This window comes from Seriola aureovittata, chromosome 10 (genome assembly GCF_021018895.1).
Source record: "Seriola aureovittata isolate HTS-2021-v1 ecotype China chromosome 10, ASM2101889v1, whole genome shotgun sequence".
NCBI classification, from domain to species: domain Eukaryota; kingdom Metazoa; phylum Chordata; class Actinopteri; order Carangiformes; family Carangidae; genus Seriola; species Seriola aureovittata.
The window spans coordinates 13,468,708-13,489,244 of record NC_079373.1 but is presented as its reverse complement, the minus strand read 5'-3'; the positions used below and the strand labels follow the sequence as shown (position 1 = coordinate 13,489,244).

Sequence of the window (20,537 nt, the reverse complement as noted above, 5' to 3'; positions counted from 1 at the left end):
ACACACACACACACACACACACACACACACACACAAACACACACACACAGAAAGTACGGAGACTATTTTACTTTTGCTTTCCTGGTCACTATCGTTGGCCGTTTGTGCCCCCAGAGTTTCCAGCCTGTATTTATCTTTGATCTATTTTCGCTCAGGGTTAGGTCCGAGCTGCCCTCCTCCAACTGGATTTTGGGTAAATGCACTGTATGTGTTTTTGCAGCACACACAAAAGGAAGTATAAACACAGCAGCAGACGAATGAATGAAAAAATATATCGCAATCTGACAACAACCACATTCTATTTGTATGGTGTAGAATAGAAATTATAAACAAATCAAAACTATTTTTCTGTGGTAAAGAAGTATGCAGATTATTTAAAGTACCAATACAACAATTTAAAAATAATATCTTCCACATAAATGCTCTGTATTCAGAATCTTACTCAAGTACAGAAGTATTATCAGCAAAATGAACTTTGAGTATGAAAAGTAAATTATGAGACTGTCCCTTTTCAGAATGTTGTATTATGCAACTAGCTTTTATTTTCATCATCAGTACATCTGCTGATTATTATCACAATTAATCAATTAGTTGTTTTGTCTATAAGATATTAGAAAACTGCAAAAAATGCACATCACAATTTCTCAGAGCCAAAAGTGACTTATTAAAATGACTTGATTTGTCCAACCAGCAGTCTAAAACCCAAAGATATTAAGTTTAAAAATCAAATAACACAAATATATACAGTAAATCCTCACACTTAGAAGCTGAAACCAAAGAATATTTGGCATTTTTACTCAAAATAATTAGAAAGTCTAATCGTCTGTCAAAATAGTAGATGGTTATTTTTCTAACGATTCACTGCTCAATTAATCAACTTATTACTTCAGCTCATATTATCATGTAATATATTGGAATATTATTACTGACACATTTAAGTGTAAGCTGCATTTTAATGAAGCTGATTTGATTTGAACTAGTTTCTCTGCTCTTTGGTTGTTTAAACTATAACGATTATCATATGTTTTACATGATCATATTAATCTGAAATGTAAATGATGCTATCAGATAAACACGGTATAGTAAAATGTGTGATATTTTCCATTGAAATGTAGTGGAGTAGAGGTCAAAAGTTGCATAAAATTATAGCCCTTAAAGTATATCCAAATTGTATTAAAGCAGAGCACTTGTGATAGAACAAACTCCAGTCAGAGAAATTAAAAAACAAATATGGAATTTGGATGAATTTAATCCCTGATGGAAATCATGCTTTGGCTGTAGATGAAAGCGCTGCCTCACAGTCAACAAAGCAGTGTGTATTTACAATATGGTCAGGTGGATGTTGACATCTGAGTATTATTGGTCTCACATCAGTCTAGTTCTGCTTTTGCCGTCTTACTATTTCCTTCACAAACTCTGTTTTCTTCTGGGATTACCACTATGATTCAATCTTTTTATCATGGTATCACCCTAATAAGTGGATGTTTTTAGGTAGCATATATGGTTTGGGGCCACAGGACTTCAGCCTTTAGATTAATTCATGATGCAGTGCATTGTTATGAGGTAAATCGGGTTAGGAGCTTGGAAGTGATGCAAAACCTCACCTTGTCTCCAAAATGTTAGACCTACCCGAGTTTAGCTGAGAGTCCAATTCATTTCAGTTTTTAACTATTATTGTGAATATACCCAAATTAATTATGCCAATAGGGTTTCACCATTAACACAGTATATTGTGCATAATCTGTAATCCAGTGTCAGTTTTACAGCCTGCACTCGTGATTAGTGTTGTGACACTTTTTAAAAAGTGAAAATAGAAATTTCCCAAACGTAATTCAAAGCAAAATAAGTTAGAGCTTGTATCTACCGACATCTTGCTGGTAGATTGCATTCATGGAAACTGCATTATGGGGCACGACGGTGAAGTCATTAAGAAGCTTACAGACGTTCTGGCAGATTAGGTTTTTCTCTTCTAATCCTGCAGATTACCACTGCACAAGCCTTCTGGCTGAGAGTGCTTCGTTGCGCTGCACAGTTTCTTTACATTGATCATTTTTTGTTGCTGCCATATCACTGGACTATGTAGACTAAGACGGACACAAGCAGGAGAGAGAGAAGGTCAAAGTGCAACAGAATTGCCGAAACTACGTCGCTGCAGGCGGAAACAAAGCTTGAAAAAAACCGTATTGAAGCCAGGATTTAGGGATGCATTCTGAGTAGGATTTAATGAAACGAAGCATGGATTTTTGTAAATATTACGTCATGGATATTTTATTTTGTTTTGACAGATTGTATGTGGCACAAATTTGTTCACAACAGAACTACTAACTTACACCTGCGTCGAACATTGACTCGACAAGGAGGATCATCTCTTTTGGAGACTAATGCAGACGGTGTCCCTCGCTCTCTGTAGTGAAATGGAGACAGATCCATGTTGTGAAGAGCATACAGACCCAGCAGTGGAGCCTACAGAGCCTGAGCTAGGAGAGGCCATTTCCGAGTTTGCTGACAAGGACAGTCATACCGAGCTGGCCTGTGGGCCACCAGAGGAAGGAGAGGAGTTGAAAATGAAAGAGCAGGTTGAAACACAGAGCTGTGCAGGAGCAAGTAAAAGCACCGAAATAAAGAGCACCACCAATCCCGAGCGAGAAGACGGAGAGACAGAATGCAAAGAACGGAGGAAACTGAAAAAAACAAACAGCTGGAAGATGGTAAGATTTCAAGACCCATCAGAAGACGATGATGTGTTGGAGAGGGACAGCGCAGCAGAGAGTCTCTTTCCAGAATACGCAATGGAGGAGTGGACTTCCTCAACCTTTGAGGAGCTGTTTACTGCAGAAGATTGGCAGGATATCACAGGTGAGGATACATCAGTGAACAGCACATCACATGCACAGACACACATTTTAGACTTTGTAGGTAATCTTGCATCACTAATTTATGAGTGACTCATGCTTTTCATTTACTTTGCATTGATGTTTACATTTACTTTTCATTTGAAAACCTCAAAAGAAGAAACGTAACCAAAACGTTACTGAGTTCAAGCTCGGTTTGTTCATGGCTGTTTCTGAGCATGTGTTTTACTAACAACTAGCAGATTAACCCTGCTTCGTCCTGCACGACCTTTTCTTTTCTCACGCAGAGGACCGGCTGTTGAGGAAGAAGGTGCTGGAGCCTGTGGCCCCGCACTCCCTGTGCCCCACCTGGGGCCAGGAGGTTACTGTGAAGATGCAGTGTGTCCTGGAGGACCGCACTGTGGTGGAGAAGGATGGCAAGCTTGTCTTTGTTATTGGAGAGGGAGATGTAAACCAGGTGAAAGCTTTGAACCCTTCAGTTTAATCTAACAGGGTAACACACTGTGCTTGATAAGTGTCCAGTAGAGACTGTGAAAATAGGTAAACAAGACTCAGTTAGCCCACTGATCTAACATCAGCGGGTTAACATCATATTGCCAGTACAAAAGACATAGTGCAGCTATGGCTGATTGAATATTTTGTGGTATTGGAACATGAATGCATGTACCAAATATCATGACAATCATTCCAATAGTTGATGGGATATTTCACTGAAAATCAAAAATGTAAAGCCCATGGTGGCACAAGAGGAAAAGTCAAGGGATACCCAAACTGAATATGGTTAATCCCCAGGGAACAACAAACATTTGTACAAAATTTCATGGCAGTCCATCCAGTAGTTTTTGAGATATTTCAATCCCAACCAAAGTGGAGGACCAACTGACCAACATTACCATCAGCCGTGCTCCACATGCTTGAGGAAAATGAAATGCACAATGCAAAGTGCTTAAATGCATTTTGTGTAATGACGTAAAAAGCTGCAGATGCTTTAACAGTGCTTTGAATAACACGTTGTGTTTTTGACACCTGTAGGCCCTGGAGGAGTGTGTCATATCCATGCAGAAGGGGGAGATCACATTACTGCTGGCAGATTCACAGTATGCTTATGGACTTTTGGGAAGGTAAGGACTTTACAGTTAATGTTGACTAGACTTTTGAATCAAGGGCCATGTTGAAGAAGAAACCAGACTTGGCCAGTTATATTTTTTTTCTGTCCAGTTATAATCTCAGTAAGTGAGCCCTGGGCTCTTGTACCTGTTGCTGTGGGGGCAGCCTGGTTATCCAGGGGTAGCAGGGTTAATGAACCATAAACAGGAGCAGATGGCTTCCTCCTGACACCATTCAGAGGCAGCCTATCAGTGGTGTGTTTGTAACCTACCAACCTATGGGAAGACACCACTCATATTACAGCCAATGGCTTAGGTTTATAACCTTTACACTATTAAAGAGCCAGTATGAACACAACAGAGATTGGTGTGTCGCTGACAAAAACCTATTGTTTATAGTTTTAATGTTTACTTTGGACAACCTGAACACATGAGAATGGGACATAAATGCATCACAGTGATTTGATGAGATAGTGTATGAAAATATACCATTGAAAATATTTGAGGAAAAATGCCTTTTGAGGCAGGAATACAGTGTTAATAGAAAATATGACTAATGTGATTCAATTTGTTTGCAAGTTGATTATCTTGCAGCAAATTATTTTCAGTAGTTTTTACTGTAAGACTTTTTAGAAAGGCAGTAATATACTATATATTAAGCTGTTTCATAAACAGCAAAATTGGGACCATTAATGTCATTCTGAAAGTGATACTATCAAGTCTATGCCAGTGTTTATGTAAGCCCACACCCATTAGAGCAAACTAACCATTATTGGATAGTTTCAAACACTCAAACTAGAGCCACGTGTGCTCTGTGAGTGGACAGCAGTCGTGCAGTTAATATAAAAAGCTCAATAGACCCTAAATTAAAGAGTTTTCCTGCCTTTTTGTGGGTATGTGCAGCACAGTCATATCAAAATTGGCCATTCAGCTACATGTAGGACATTGTGTACCATTAGCAGAGTGGCAGTACAGAGGAGTAATGCATAAAAACATTGCTGACAACATAACATTCAGATGTACTGAAAATTGTGTTGTGAAAGCATGTTCGTTTGTTTTTTTCAGTGTGTGTACTTAACTGTTTCAGTCTCTTCTGTACGCTCCGTGTGGGGTCCTGTTTTTATTATGGGGCTCTATGAAGGTGGATGATGGGACATGGTGTGTGAGAGATGCAAGCGAGGAGTCCCTGAGGTGTTGTCTAGAGTCTCGCCCTCTGTCGTGTGTGGAGAAGGAGGCAGAGAAAAAGGGGGGAGACAGCGGGAGGTTAGTTAATGATTGTTTTGATGCAGCTGATTAGGGTTGTGTGCTGTGGAGTCAAATTTTACCGTACCATACGGTACACAATCAGCGCTTGGTGCCAGCTCTTTAAACTTGATTCACTTACTGAGGTTGCGGATTTTCTGTCGTAACTGAAGTTAAAAACATCTTTTGATGATTTGGTATGAAAGTAAAGAAATTTTAAAGTGAAACACCATGTTGCAAACTTTACTAAAGGTCCTCCAGCAGCAGGGTAGTCCAATGGTTAAACAGGCCAACCAATGATGGAAAATACCACAGTCTCTGAGCTCTGAAAAATCTTCAGCTGGAGGGTCTGTAAAGGAATAGTTTGACTTTTTGGGAAAGACACTTTTTTACCCAGAGCCAGATGAGAGGATTAATACCATGCTCATATCTGCCAATGGGTGGCTAACTTAACTCAGCATAAAGGCCAGAAACAGGGGGAAACAACTAGCCTGGCTCTCCCAAGGAAAAAAAAAATCCACCTATGACAATATAACATGTTAAAGCTCATTTGTTCAATTTGTGTAAAATTTTAAAAATGAAAATGCACTGTGTAATGAAGGGTTATGTGCCGGACTAATTCTTGGCTCTGAGCTGCTACCAGATAACTAGCAGAGACTCCAGGAAATGACTGAACCTGGCAAAGAAATAGTCCAGAACAAGGCACTTCTAACCCAGGCTAGTTACTTCCAACTGTTCCCACTCCTTGTGCTAAGCTAAGCTAACTGTCTGTTGGTTGTAGCTTCATATTTACTAAAAATGAGTGGTATTAATCTTCTCATCGACCTTGTGGGCAAGAAAGGGAAGACACTCATTTTCTCAGAATGTCTTACTATTCCTTTAAGGACACTGAACACTGATAACTAACTTAGCGTTAAGGGCTTGTTGCTCTGGATGAACTGCTGAACCCGTCTGTTAAGGACTATTACAGAAGTATTCAATAAAAAGAAATATTTGAGCATAGAGGCATTCAAAAATAAGAATTACAAGCAGCGACAGACATCATGCTTCAGACTAGATTTGACAGGCTCAGCTTGTATCTGGGCTGTAAAATGACAGAGACGCAATGAGGGAAAATCTCATTAGCCTCTCTTTTTTTCTGGCAGATGCATTGATTGAACTCTGTCAGTCGCCTGTTGCAAACAGTGCCGCTAAGAGCACTTCACAGTTATTTATCAGAACACTGTGCAAAGCTGGTCAGACAGTGTGATTCAACACAGCACAGTGGAGTGGTCTGTACCTTTGGTGTGTGGGTGATGGGCTCGAGATGTGATATGATGATGATAATGAAACCAATGAAAGTATTTACCTGATTGATTACAACAGACAGGCTGGCTGGGACTAAATTGACTGTAAGAAACAGTGACATTTTTCCTGTGAGACATTAAAGCCCTGAGCCTTTGGAAGCAGAGATGTGACGCAATCTGCTCGCCTTTTCAAGGAACAGCAGCATGCGTCAGAACTATTCCCCGCTGAGACACACTGCTTAGTCAGAGACACATACTGCATCCTCTCAGTCAGCAGGTCATTATCAGAGAAGAGTGGAAACTAACATCTGTTGATCACTGGACAGGCGCAACTTTAACACTTATAAACCCTCCAGGGGCCAGAGGGAGTCAGCCTCATCAGCCCTGCACAACCCCAAAGTCAACAACATTAAATGCCATTGGCACCTACTTTATTTACATCTTAACAAAACTAAATGCAACACCGCATTGAAATGAGCCTGCAATACTTCAATTATATACAGCGTGTGCATGTATTTCTAGCTGCATGTGAAACACCATACAACACATTCAAAAGCTTCTTCAGTGTGAAATGGTAAGGTTACTTTGGCCAGCTGTCAACAAACATTAACAGAAGCTTAAGCCCCGGTGCTGGCAGCGAAGGTGCTGGTGTACTTTTACTCTTGGCACAACTGAGAACTACTTCAGTGGCACATGTTGAAGTAGAGTTAATTAGACCACTGGGATGTGTCAAAGTTAAATTAATAGTTTAATCCAAGTCCAGATGGACAATGTCAGCCAGTTAATCATTCAACTGTTACATCAATGTGTCATGTGGGGATTGTCTGCTTTTCATGATTAATACTGCAGTTCAAATAGGTTTGTACCAAAGTAATTTAGACAAAAGCAACATGTACTGGATGTATATATATATATACCTTAACCATATACAGTACATACTATACACACAGGGCTGAGGATTTTCAACACAAAGAAAAGCATTGGCTGTATTCAATGAAAACCAACCATAAATGACTTAAGGTATGTAGGGAATGATATAGGTAAAAATAAATCTACAGAAACACAATGAAAAAGGTAAAGCAGGATCAAAAATTAAATAATTTACCGTTGTACGGGGGGATAAGTAGATCTGTAACATAAACATGGAGGAAGGTCTTGAACTTGATTTGATGATGAACAGGGATCGGATGCAAGAAGATGAGGATCGGATCACCTTTTAAAACATCTCGACAGCAGTGAAGCTGCTGAAGCACTAATTGTACAAGGGAACACCAGCCTGGGAAATTCAGAAATATACAGTTTTACGTAAGAATGTCAAGACTAGTTAACCCATGTACAACTTTATTCCGGATCTAATTTTGATTGTACTTTTAAACTGGGAAAATCTAGATCTAGCACCTGAATGTATTAGTTTGACAAAATTATTTTAGTCTGTTCTACAGTTCTCACAGGCTAATGCATGGGTCCTAAGTGTCGTGTTTTTTTCTGATTAGGGAAACACATCAAAATTAACGCAAGAGGAAATTATCTTATGATGCAAGCTTACATTTTGCAAATGTTACGAAATGGTCTCCAGGCTCTCAGCTACAACATCAGTTAAAGTTTGAAGACATCCAAATACCAGCATCTCCAGGGAACAATAAGGGACCAAGCGTTTCCAACATAGAATAACATGGATTATAAATTGTTAGCAGCGACTATGAACCACAATATTCAAATATAGCAGATAATCACATACTAAACAAATAGCCTTTAATGGAATAGTAGAGACACTGTGGAGACACACCAGATGGCTATCATTGTCAGTTTCTGGAGGGAGAAAAACAAACAAGTCCAACTGTAGAAGGAGAGAGAGGAATCTCCCTCTCTTTGAGCCCGGGGGAGCTTTGACTAAACCAGGCATACTGATCTGGCTTTATAGTGGCAGGGAGGAGTGGGTTGAATGAAGCTTCAGCTCATGGGAAAGTACAGTAACATTCACTGTTATCATTGAAGGTTATTGCATCATATTCATCATCATGTTGTAAGCCGTGCAGTTTAATTTGATCTTATGGTGTGTTCTGTCAGACTGCCAGGCTGTCACACTGTGAAGGTAAATAATAGCTTATGGCTGTTTAGAGTAGTTTAGAGTAGGTGTAGATACATCAAGGTGGGGAAATTCTTGGCTTTGTGATTTTAACATTTTTATAACTAATAAAATACAACATTACAGACTTACAGGGATATATATTAATAAAGAACTGGACTTAGTTCTGTTATTGTCTACCAAAAAGACTGGCACTTTACATCTGACATTTAAGGGGAACGCCACCAATTTTACATATCAAAGTCTGTTTATAGGTCTTCTGTATGTGCGAAAACTTAGTATAAAGCTTTAGTAGCTCTAGAGGTAGCATGAAATCTGAAAGATGGCCTCAAGTCATCACAGTGTCGGTTGAAGCCTAAAACTAAAAGTTCAAAAATGAAAAAGACAATCTGGTGGTGTGGAGTTACAAAGAAGTGTGGTTACTGTACCAGACCTCTGTAGCCCATTCCACATCTGTGCTGCTAGCATAACAAGCCAGAATTTCCAACTGAACTGTTGGTGGCCTACTTGCATTATGGGCAACGTAGGCACCAGGTTTTGACAACTAAGAGGAATGCTAGGAATGAATAGCATTAAACACATACCGCAGCTGAGGCTGTAGGCTCAGTTGTACTATGGGAGGCTGGGAGTGTCATTACTTTTTTTTTCATCATAATCTAAAATGTTGAGCAAAATCAAAATTGTGACCTGATGACGGCTACTGACTAACCGCCAGACTGACATCCTTAGAGCCACCCCACATTACAAGTGACAACAGCTACATAGCTATTAAAAATATATGACAATAATTCCTGCACACTAACTCCATTTCTTTTTAATCCAACCATTATATCAGACAATGTTTTCATCCATACTGGAATGTCATTAGGTCAGAATAAGGTTGAAAAGGTCGCAGTGTTGACCTGCAGATCATCCAGCCTGTATCCAATCTAATTGTTAAATAAAATATTTAATTGCAGTCAGTGTGCAGGTGTTATGTTTGAAATATAATATCAAATATTTACCCAGCACTAATAGATAACATGCATTGACCAGTGAAACAACATCTTGGGAATGTGCTCAAGGGGAATCTTTGTTGACACTCTTGATGTAGTTGGCAAGTGCGGAAGCATTTCCCCCGCAGCCTCTGAGGCACACCCATATCCAGCGGGGAATGTAGCTGAAAAAGGCAACAGTGACATTTCTCTGAGCAGAAAGGCACGTAGGCCGACAGATTCACAGATGAAAGTGGCAACATGAGAAGGTGTCAAGCCAGAACTCTGATCAATAGAATCCAGTCTGATGATGAGTGAGGATACATGTGGGCGTAGCCACTTTTGACAGACGTGAGAAATGTCAGCGACTTATTTGGTCTCTATATTTTTCTCTGTCCTCTTCTTTACAACAAAGATAAAGAGAAACATTAGCATATGTTCTTTGGTGTGGCATTGAATGAAATACAGGGTGTTAGGTCCACTTGTGATTATTGTGTGTGTTTCTTCCTCTTCTTGCAAGCCAATCTCTCTTCTTATCACCCAATGTAACATGACACAGCCAAGAGCTGGCAGTTCTGCTTTTCATTGCATCAGGCACTTGTTAGTAGACAGGTACAGTGACTCACGCAACACAGAGGTTGGTTGGTGTTTGTCACTTTTATGCACACCGGCCCTCCTCCCCTCTGTCTCCTGGCTCGTAAGCATGTTGCCGCGTCAGAAAATCTGTGAGGTGGAGTTCCTCTCTGCACTGAAGGTAGTGTGACTCACTCTGCAGCACCACCTGGGTCAAATGAATAATGTGACCTTTGAGACGCTCCTCTGTGGAAAACACAACGATGAATCTAAACCATTCTTCTCCAAACTCATGTTTCTTCTCAGTACAAAATTACTTCTGGCATAACTGACACCAGTGTGTATAACATGTTTCTTTGTTTTACTGTTTGTGATCAATGAAGGAATACAGCAACAATTGAACTCTTGGCTTGTGCGGTCACGTGACCAAAACAAGTTTGACTGTAGCTTTTGGTCTGTGTGTGTGTGTGTGTGTGTGTGTCTCATTCCCGGCACAGACGCACGCAGCAGACTGACTAGAAACCACACCCAGACCTTACGCTGCAGGAGCAGATCAGGCAGCACCGACAGCTGTAGCACACTCCAGATAAGATCTGGGTTAGCTCTCAATCACCATCCACTCGTCTGCCTGCCATAGCAAGTGCCACATTAGTTTAAAACTGCATGTGTTGCTAAAAAAGAAAGGTATGGATTAAATCTGAACAAGAATAGACTCTTTGTTTTACCTCTGAAAACTACATGTTGGGTTGTTTTGGCGCAGCAGCAGTATTTTGCCACTCAGACCAGTGTTTGAACTGTGCATGTCCCTCATCTAATCTCCCTGGATGTTTACCTTTTTCCCCTACTGCTAGCAAGCTTATCTCGCTCATCGGCACAGCCTTGCTTGTAATATAGAACTGCCCTCAGTTATATTTACTTCTGTTTTCCATGATTGGGAGGTGTTTAGTGGGACAGTAAATCTCCTCAATTGAAATGTGCTTTTATTGAATTGGAGGTAGATAGTCTATTTTTAGAGCAGATAATACTTAGTGGATTAAAGTTGGCTTGGTATTGTAAGAATACCACACTGGTTAGAGCTCTGTTAGTGTTGTCTAGTTTTATATTGCTTTGTTACAACCTTTTATATATTTTTACTGCTTGGTTTTGGTCCCTGCTTTCTCCCAGTTCAGCCAAAGTCACTTTGCGCTGCAGCCTCCACTGTTGGTGATGTTAACCAGGGTTAGTACAGTAGGTTTTCACAGGAGGGACGAAGTGAGACTGCAAAACAATTAAAACCCACAATATTCTCATTGAACAGAACGATCACGTAAGAGCTTTTACCACATAGCTACTGAACAACAGCTAAGAGCAAACAGGATATTGTTCAACATAAAACCAACCATTTCCTAATATCCAGTGTGATTGACGCACCAACAAAACTTATAAAGGAAAAATAAGAAACCATCACAGCTAATTTTTAACTTAAGCTATAACAGGTACAAAGTAAAAGTTGAAGGTCCCTTATTTGACACTTTTCACCAGTTTTATTTGAAGTGTTGATATCCATAAGAAGATATATTTGTGGTTTTAAGAACCAAAAACAATCTCAGTGTAGTTTTACATCTCCTCTCTCAGGCTTCTCTCTGGAGCTCTAGTAACAACAGATTGGTAAGCCAGTCATAAGAGAGGAGGCTCTGAGCCTCTCTTCTGATTGGCTGACTGTTAAAACACTCTGTGTTACTGTTAAAGCACTCAGTGAACACTCGGACAGACCAAATCCTGTAAGGTTGGATGGTGGGTCCAGGTGGGCAGGGCTTTGGGCATGGCTGAGAGCAGTGACTGCTTTGTTGTGACATCAAAAAAGTTACCAATGTCCTGACGGCTTGTTTTAAGGATCAATTTCTGAATACAGGCTCTGTGCATTTCTCTGTGGACTGAGCACTTCGATACTTTCACAGTATTAATATAGAACCTAGAGCTGCTTCATTATCAGAAAAAGACATGAAAGTCTCACTTTATTCAATATTGGACATCTAAAGGTATATTCTCTTCTATGTTTTACAGCATATTGGCTAATGTGTACTGTATGCAGTAGTTCCCACAGTGCTCCTTCTTTGTGATTTTTCATGGCATCATCAGGAGCCAGAGCGTGTCAAGTCATGTCACTCACCACAGCATAACTGCACAACATTTTAACATTTAACATGGTTTTTTATTTGGTAATTCAGATATTTACTTCTTAATTCCTATGATTGTATGTGTTTGAAACATAGTTAATATAGCCTCATTTTTTAATGTGGTGAAATGTTATTAATAATGATCAAATGTATTGATCTGAACAACACTATGGAAACCACCACCTTACAGAGGATCCAGGCATCCTTGATCACACCTGTTGGTCTTAAAAGAAGTGTTTGTTCCCAAAACTGTAGACCAAGCAGATTTCGTCTCAAGATGTTTTAAAATATAAAAATAAATGTCACTGTGCAAAAATAGATTTTCCACTAACTTGTTAGGCTCCAAAAAGGTTTGTACCTACAGTTCTACCGTCACCTCTGATCTGTAACGCTCATAAAGTGGTGTAAAAAATTGCTGTCTGTACTGGAACACTGACACGACTGTCACGCTTCAGTGGAATTACCTGTCGTCCTTTATGGCACTAGCTGCGCTGTGTTGTTTAACCACGATTTTGCTACAGAGTCTGTTTTCCGGAGCGTGTCATGCAAGAGGGACATATGGGAGAAACACAAGTGAGATGGTACTCAGATTATCCCCACCACCAGCACCTTTCGTATCTATGCCAACTACTCTCTTTAAATCACCCATGCCTGCTGTGCACAATACACACAGCCAGAGAGGGAGAGAGAGATTAGAGGGCCATGACAAAGAATAGTTGTAACCTAACATGCTCTTTTTTACAGCAAAGCACTTTTTTGTGCGTTATTAACTGGTTGTGTGTGTCTTGAATATGTCATTTTAAGATTAAAATATAAGAGGCACAAACAAACAAAGCTAACAAAGCTGATCATTTAAAACCATGTAACCTTATAAAGGGTGTTTGTTGAACTGTGACACACCATCTGAAATCCACACCGCTTCCCGATTAGTTAAATATTATGTAACTTTCAGACACTGGCAGTATGATAGTCATGCCAACTTCATGCAGTGATCGGCCAGTAATTTTATTCATCACACAACTGTTTCTGTCAGGTTTCATATGTACAGCGAGCGCAACAAAGAAAAGATTGTCCTCATTTGTGCCGTTATCCCAATTTGAACTTTTTTTTATGTCTCCCCCCTTCTCTATGAGAGCCGGCCTTTCACCGCGCCTTGCTCTGAATGTGGCCGTTCAGAACAGCTATAAACACGTTTGTTTATGTTGTATGCACAAGTTTGTTTTGAGCATATGCTGGCCTTTACGCTCCTGCATTATGCACCCGTTGCTTTGTATTCATAGCTGATTTTCAGTCGCCCTTGTCATTGCTCAAACACAGACGCTGCTTCTGGGATTCTTTCACTTCCAGGACCACCCTGTCCCACTTGTCATTTGTGGCTGAGAGGAGTCACTTGTTATTTTGATTTTACAATTTTAGATACACATTTCAAACGACAGAAGAATGCAACTTTCCCGGATCATAAGATCAGACAGATTATTCGGTGATAACAGACACAGAGTTGCCAGGCAACTCATGAAGCCACTTCATACATTTTTACTAATTTGTAACCCCAGCAGAATGGAAGCAGATTGGATAGTGGAGGGGCAGGCTGTGACTCCCTGACACTGACACACTATGCACACACATGCACACTCATGCATGTATGTAGCAGGTCTGTATCTACAGGCCAACATGCTACTTGTATCATTGTATCATGTACTTTGGCAGAGACAACAGTGTACCTGAGCAAATAAGCTTGTGTGTCTGTAGAGCAGTGTCGTGCTGCTGCTGTGGGGGGATGTGAGGTGACGTGTGCTGCCTGCGAGCCCGGAGGAAAGAGACGTGTTGCAGAGTGACAAGTGGCACTGATGTGTGTTTGTATGCGTTGAGTATGTGTATGTGTGTTTGGGGGTGAAGAGGTACCGTCAGTGAGGACGTGGAGTCTGACTCATCTCACTGAGACGTCAGTGCTCCGTCATCAGCACTCTATCACAGGCACGCGCTCGCACACACACCCATAGACTTTCAAAATATCCCTCTCAGAGTTAATGACTGGTGGCAGACTCCCACTGACATCGTCGCTACAAAATCAAAATCAGATGTGCAGTGTTTAAGCTTTAGGGATTAACTAAATCTCAAATGTTTGATAGGACTGATGGGATTAGTTGCACTGTGGTAATGTTTCATATTGTGATTCCAGATGGTGACGGACAATACAAGTGAGCTCATGTATAGAAAAACACCGCAATTTTTGAGTGCAAAGAGATAAATCAGTTTGCCAATATAACATGGGCAAAAACAGATTGGAATTCCTTGTAAATAGGCTCTCTGTGTTTCCTTTCCAAACCCTCTGTGATCACAGTGACCTATGCCATTGCCACTGGCTTTGGTCAAGAAAAGTCAAGCCCCTCCTCTTAAGAAATGTGGCTGTTTGACTCATGATGGATGCTCCAGGTTTCAGAATGAGACTAAAGGATAGTGCTAATGGCCCTGCTACATTTGCTTTACTCAGCCAGCTGCTCCTCTGTGACAACCTGACTAATAAGTCAGGAGTTCAGTGTGCTGCTATTGATTCACAGGCTGCACAGGGAGGCAGAGCTGGCTGCTGCTGAAAGGAAGCCAGATCTTTATTTGGTTAGGTTACAGACTAACACTCACAGAGGCAGTCATATTTCTCCTGGATAGCGATACGACAGGAGGGCAACGGTGAATGATAATGATGTTTTTGTTTGATGTACACGTACACATACACACACACACACACACACACACACTGCAAAACTGGTGCAACATATACGTGACATGTATGTCCATCATTAAAGGCCTGAAGGCCTGGTGTAGCTGTTCAGGTGCACATAAGCAACAAGTGCTGCTTTAACATTACATCTCATTCAATAATCAGTCAGGGAGCCGCTTGTTATGCGCTCAATTTGCAAAATGATATTCTAGAAACTGTGACATTTTCTTAGTGGCAGTTATCTGGTTGCAGCACATGCATGTGACAGCTTGGACTTAGAAGGGAAATTAATTTCTGATCAGTATCTCTTCATGACATTTATTTCCCTACCAGAATATTATACATAAAGCAATGAGCAGCTTGTAGCCCCAAACGTTAATGCTCACAACCACAGAGGGAGGCAAACCGCAACCCTGTAGAATGGTTATTGTCTCACCCATATTTTTGTGCCCAAATTACACTCTCTGGAAAAAATAAATCTTTGAATTGTTCGACTAAACAGGAAGCATAAAATACTCTCACAGCATTCAGGGATTCGTATGTCCACTGAAGTAGGCAGGCATTTATGTGAAGTACAACAGTAATGGAAGAGGAGGACTTTCATCTTTCAAAGAGCAGGATTTTTGGCTCCTCACTCAGAATTTGTCGTAACTTAGAAAGCTTTGAAGTTCAAAAGTAAAATCCAAAACTGGCAGAGATTCGGTTTATATAATCAGTAGACATAATGTCTGTGCAAAGAAAGAGTTGAGCTGTCATTGCTGTTAACTACAGCTTCACATTTACCTCTCAGAAAATCCCACTGAAACTAAACCTTACTCCCTGGGGCTGCATGAGAAATTGCCTCTTGACCGCACCATGCACACCTCAGAGACGTCTGCTTGTTCATATTGATTGATTATATATGTAGGATCAGTCCTAGGATAAGATATCTCCTACAGATAACTGCCAGGCTGATAAACTAGATAATGACCCCTTGGTGATATATTTCTGTGTAAGACAGATTGCTCTCATCCACTTTAATACAGACCAAAAGCTTTGAACTTTTTTTTTTTTTGCGAAGAATTATTCATGTGGATGCTGCCACACATCAGAGCCACAACCTGTCTGAGATTTCAGATCATTGCATAAGGTAGAAACTGAGACTTTCCCGCTTACCTGTGAGTCAGAATAAAGATTTTGTTTTGTTTAAAGGCTTTGAACTTACCCTATTCATTCATTCACTCACTCACTCACTCACTCACTCACTCACTCACTGCAGAAAGGTGTAGCTCACAACTGATAATATGATCATTTTAATTCATAAATTCGCTCTTAGATTTTAATCTATACTTTGATTTGATAGATTAACATCTTTATCAATCATCACACTTTGCTTATTATTGAACGTGTGCAGTGCTGTTTTAGGATTTATTGTTTTAATCTCCATCAAGTGACAGCGAGAAATAACCACCAACTCTATTCAGATTTGAGCTGCTTATAGATGCTTTTAGCTCATTGTTTTGGCTCACTATCTGCACACGGATCGAATGGTCGAGTCTCACCGCTCTCATTAGTAGGTTTCCTGCTGCTATATCCATGGCAACAAGATGAAGTAAACAAATGGTTGTTGAAGAAAGTCTAACATTTAGTAAGCTGGAGACCCAGATTTTTTCAGGAGTTGGTAGAGACAAAACCTGAGCTAAAATCTGTGTGGATTTTAGACATGAGTTAGATTTCCAGAAACATAGCTAGTCTAAGGCCACTTTCAAGCATTTGACTGAGTGATAAAGATATAACTGCCTGTGTGTTTTTGATGAAGACACTGCGTGATAGTGAAGCCATCAAAGCTGAGACACAAATGTGAAATTGAATAGGATTTAACCACTATAATGATGTATGGAACAATGTTTTGATGAGCGGATCTTTGAGTTGTTTGTCAGACTCATACGTACTCGCACAAAAACAGGGGTGACCTAATAAACAGTCCTGCTGACATTTTTATACTGTTCGATATACCGACACTTTGGCGTGGTAATGTGGCAAGAAATGTGGCAATGCAACAGCAAAAGTTGGTAAAGAAGAAGACTGCTACCACAGATGTAAACAATGCAGGTTTAAACTATTTCTAAAAAACATATTTGTTAGACCTCCAGGGTAAACACAAATAACTGTTTGTTTACAGGAAAAGTCTACAAGGTCAATTTTTTTATGCCTGAAACAGTCCAATGTAATCAAGGCAGTGGTGCTGGCACTCACTCGTCCTGCTGCAGATAACTACTGTATGTCCTGTCCTCTCTCTACTTAGAGCTGGTTTAATAAAGTTGTGTAACCAAATGATCCTCACGAGTTGCTCTGAAATGACCGGGCAACTGCACATCCCTGCTATTAAGAAGCTACTATTTGCCCGGCAGGTAGCCTGAGGCCGAGACTGGATTCATTTTAACAGGATAAGGAAATCTGTGGTAGATTATATGGGGACTTTTGAGGAGCTCAACAGCCAGGATGTAGGCAGTAGCTGCCCTTGATCCCTGTGAGCACAGTTTCATTGGCACATTGCTGCAGGAGGAAATAAAAACAAATAGGAGAGGAAAGCACACGCCGAGGCAGCAGCTGAAAGGCCTTACACTGTTAGTTTCTAGATCTCCGACTGCAATAGGAGGCTGTTTTGCCGCAAATTAACTAGTATGGCAGCAGGCGAGGAAAAACAGCTGTGACGTCTCACCAATGCTAGGATTAAAGCTAAGCTTCTTTGCATGGCTGTATTGGTGCCGTGTGTCCATCCAAGAGTCAAAACAGACACAACACTGAACGACAGCAGCAGTAGGTCTGTTTTCACCATTGTAAAAAATAAACAACCTCATAAATCCCCTTGGATTTTGTATTATCATACAAGCTGCACGCCACATTTACGGTATATTAGTGTACTATCTCAATTGGTAACCATAGAAATCAGTATGAGGTACAACGCTGGCCTTTCCATCATTTAATATGGAGCACATGACGTCAAAGTGGCCACTGTTTTCCCTCTGAGGGAGTTTTTCCTTTCGTTCAGGGCAGCGTGGGGTCTGCATGGCAGATAACAGGGTGAGTCAGCTGCACTATCATACACCTTAATGAGGAAGTTTATAATGAATGCATAACTTCCCGTGACACAAGAGAGAAAAGCTAATCCTCCTTATCACAACAGTCACAGGAACACAAGAAGAGTGGAAACATTCCTCTTCTAATCTGATCTGTTTACAGTCACAATATGAGAAATACACGTCACGTCACACCAACGTCACAATAAAAACCCTGCTGGTTGAGAAATGAGTGTCCTCGGTAAATGCACATTAGACAATACATTACATAAATTCGTGGTGTGTAGTTCACCGTTTGTGATTTAATGTTGCTGTAGAGGGTTAAAGCAGTAAAATTTGTAAGATGATACCTCTGAAGACAAGAGTTTTTCAACTTTTGTTTAGTCAGAAGAAAATCATATCTTATATCATATTTGATATCGTTTAATTTACTTTTTATGTCTAAGCTGGTTCCGCACCTCTTGAGACAATTTTTCAGCAAATAAAATAGGTCTGGTGCTGGCAAACAAACGCACCAACTGAGAAACATCATCTTCTACAGACCAAAAAATTACCATGAAAATGCTGACAAACAAGGTAGACTCTAAAAGGAAAGTTCAACATTTTGGGAAAGTTGTTGAGAAGATTGATGCCAATCTCAAGTCTGGTCAACTTCACAGTGACGACAGGACTTCAAGAAGTCGAGGCAGTTGGCTAAGAAAAGGTCCAGCACGTAACCACCCATAAAGTCTCAACTTGAGGTTTTTATGCAGATTAAACAAACAAGATCTAACATGTTAATGAGCTTCAGAGGGTGCTGGAAGGCAGATTTAGAGTCTGGCTAGTGGTTTCCTCCAGTTTCCAGTCTTTATGCTAAGCTAAGCTAACCGGCTGTTGGCTCTGGCTTCATATATACTGTACAGTCACAAGAGTGGTATCAATCTTCTCATTGAACTCTCAGCAAGAAAGTGAATAAGCATATTAAACAAAATGTCCTTTTAATAGGTCACCTCTAGCTGCTCTGTGCTTTCGAGACAACTGAAATATACTGAAAATGAACTGCAGAAAACATTAGTTAGAGTGAAACAACAGCTCAGACCACCATGAATATGATGTCAGACCAAATAATTAAATGAAATGAAGTCATTTCAGTTTATCAGGCCAGAGTATAAGTGAATGAATGAATGAATGAATGAATGAGTAGTAGTAATAAGGAGGTACTGTAGCTGCAGTACAGATGAGCAAATAAACCAGAAACCTTCAACTCAAACAGCAGAATGACGCCAGCAGAGACAGACCACTTGCCAACAAAACACTGTAGTTTCCATTCAAAAGCATAATATATATATTCTGATTATTTTATTTACATATACTTGTATATTAATTATGATTTATTATTGTCACTGTATACACCTAGTTTTTATATTTTTTCTGAAACACTGGCAACACTACTAACCAGCTACATTACAGTATATTGTTAGATCTGGTTTTCTTGGTGACCTGCAGTAAACACGACCATAAATGTGGGCAGAGACAGTCTGTATACATGAGTCCAGCATGGCACCCGAACCTGTCTCCGTCTCTCAGTGCTGTCAGAGCTGCTGCCTCAGCAAATGTCTCATATCTTTAACCCTCAGCTCAGCACTGATCTCCTCAGGCCTCAGGCTCAGTCCTGCTGCTGCAGCCCAAACAACTACTCTCTGTCTCTCCTCACTCACCTTTGCTCTGGTTAGGGTCAGGTGGCAACTTGCAGGGTCATTTCTGGTTTGAAACAGAGGAAAGATTGAGGCGCTTTTGAACTAAACCTGCACCAAGACTTAACCCAACACTGTCATTAACAGAACATTTGATAACTTTTTTAGATCTGGGCAGGGTTGTTTGGTCCATTCACCATTTTGGGCCACACTGAAATATCTTGACGTGCGTTTGATCAATTTTTTGGAAATTTTGCACAGACATTCTTTTTCCTCAGAGGATGAATCCTGATGACTTTGGTGATTGTCTGACTTCTCATGTAGTGCCATCAGCTGGTTGACATTTTGGACTGTTGGATGAATTGCCATGAAAGTTGGTGCCCACATTCATGCTCCTCTCAATGTAATCACAGATCATCCTGACATTTTTTTCTCTAGCGCCATCATTGGGTCTAAAATTTTTTTCCAATAGGTAGCAAAATATAATTTTTTCTCTGCTTTTCACAACTTGTAACAAGGTTTTCTTTTTTCCTGCTGCTCTTATTAATTAATGCGAAGTGAACATATGTTATCATATATGCTAAATGTGAGCATGTTAGCATTTAGCTCAGAGCACCGCTGTGCCTAAAGCCACATTCACGTCATTTCATTCAGACCTTAAGCAGCAGTCGTCCTCCTAATTGGAGGTCTGAGATATAGGGAATGTCCGAGAGCTGCGACATCTGCCATTTGGTGAAAAGAACTACAGACCCATCACCAGTAGCTACACTTCAATAACAGCCATTATCCACAGTAGCAAATTTAAAAAGTAAAG

At 40.3% G+C, this 20,537-nt stretch overlaps 1 protein-coding gene across 1 annotated transcript in view; it reads left to right on the top strand.

The window, feature by feature from the left end:
• The window catches only part of fkbp16 (FKBP prolyl isomerase 16), a 31,723-nt gene that overhangs the window by 184 nt on the left and 11,002 nt on the right, over positions 1-20,537 (top strand). Inside the window, exons 2-4 of the mRNA XM_056387087.1 lie at positions 2,286-2,856; positions 3,140-3,309; positions 3,885-3,973. Coding sequence (XP_056243062.1) covers positions 2,382-2,856; positions 3,140-3,309; positions 3,885-3,973 — 734 coding nt within the window. The 5' untranslated portion in view covers positions 2,286-2,381. The remainder of the gene's footprint in view (positions 1-2,285; positions 2,857-3,139; positions 3,310-3,884; positions 3,974-20,537) is intronic.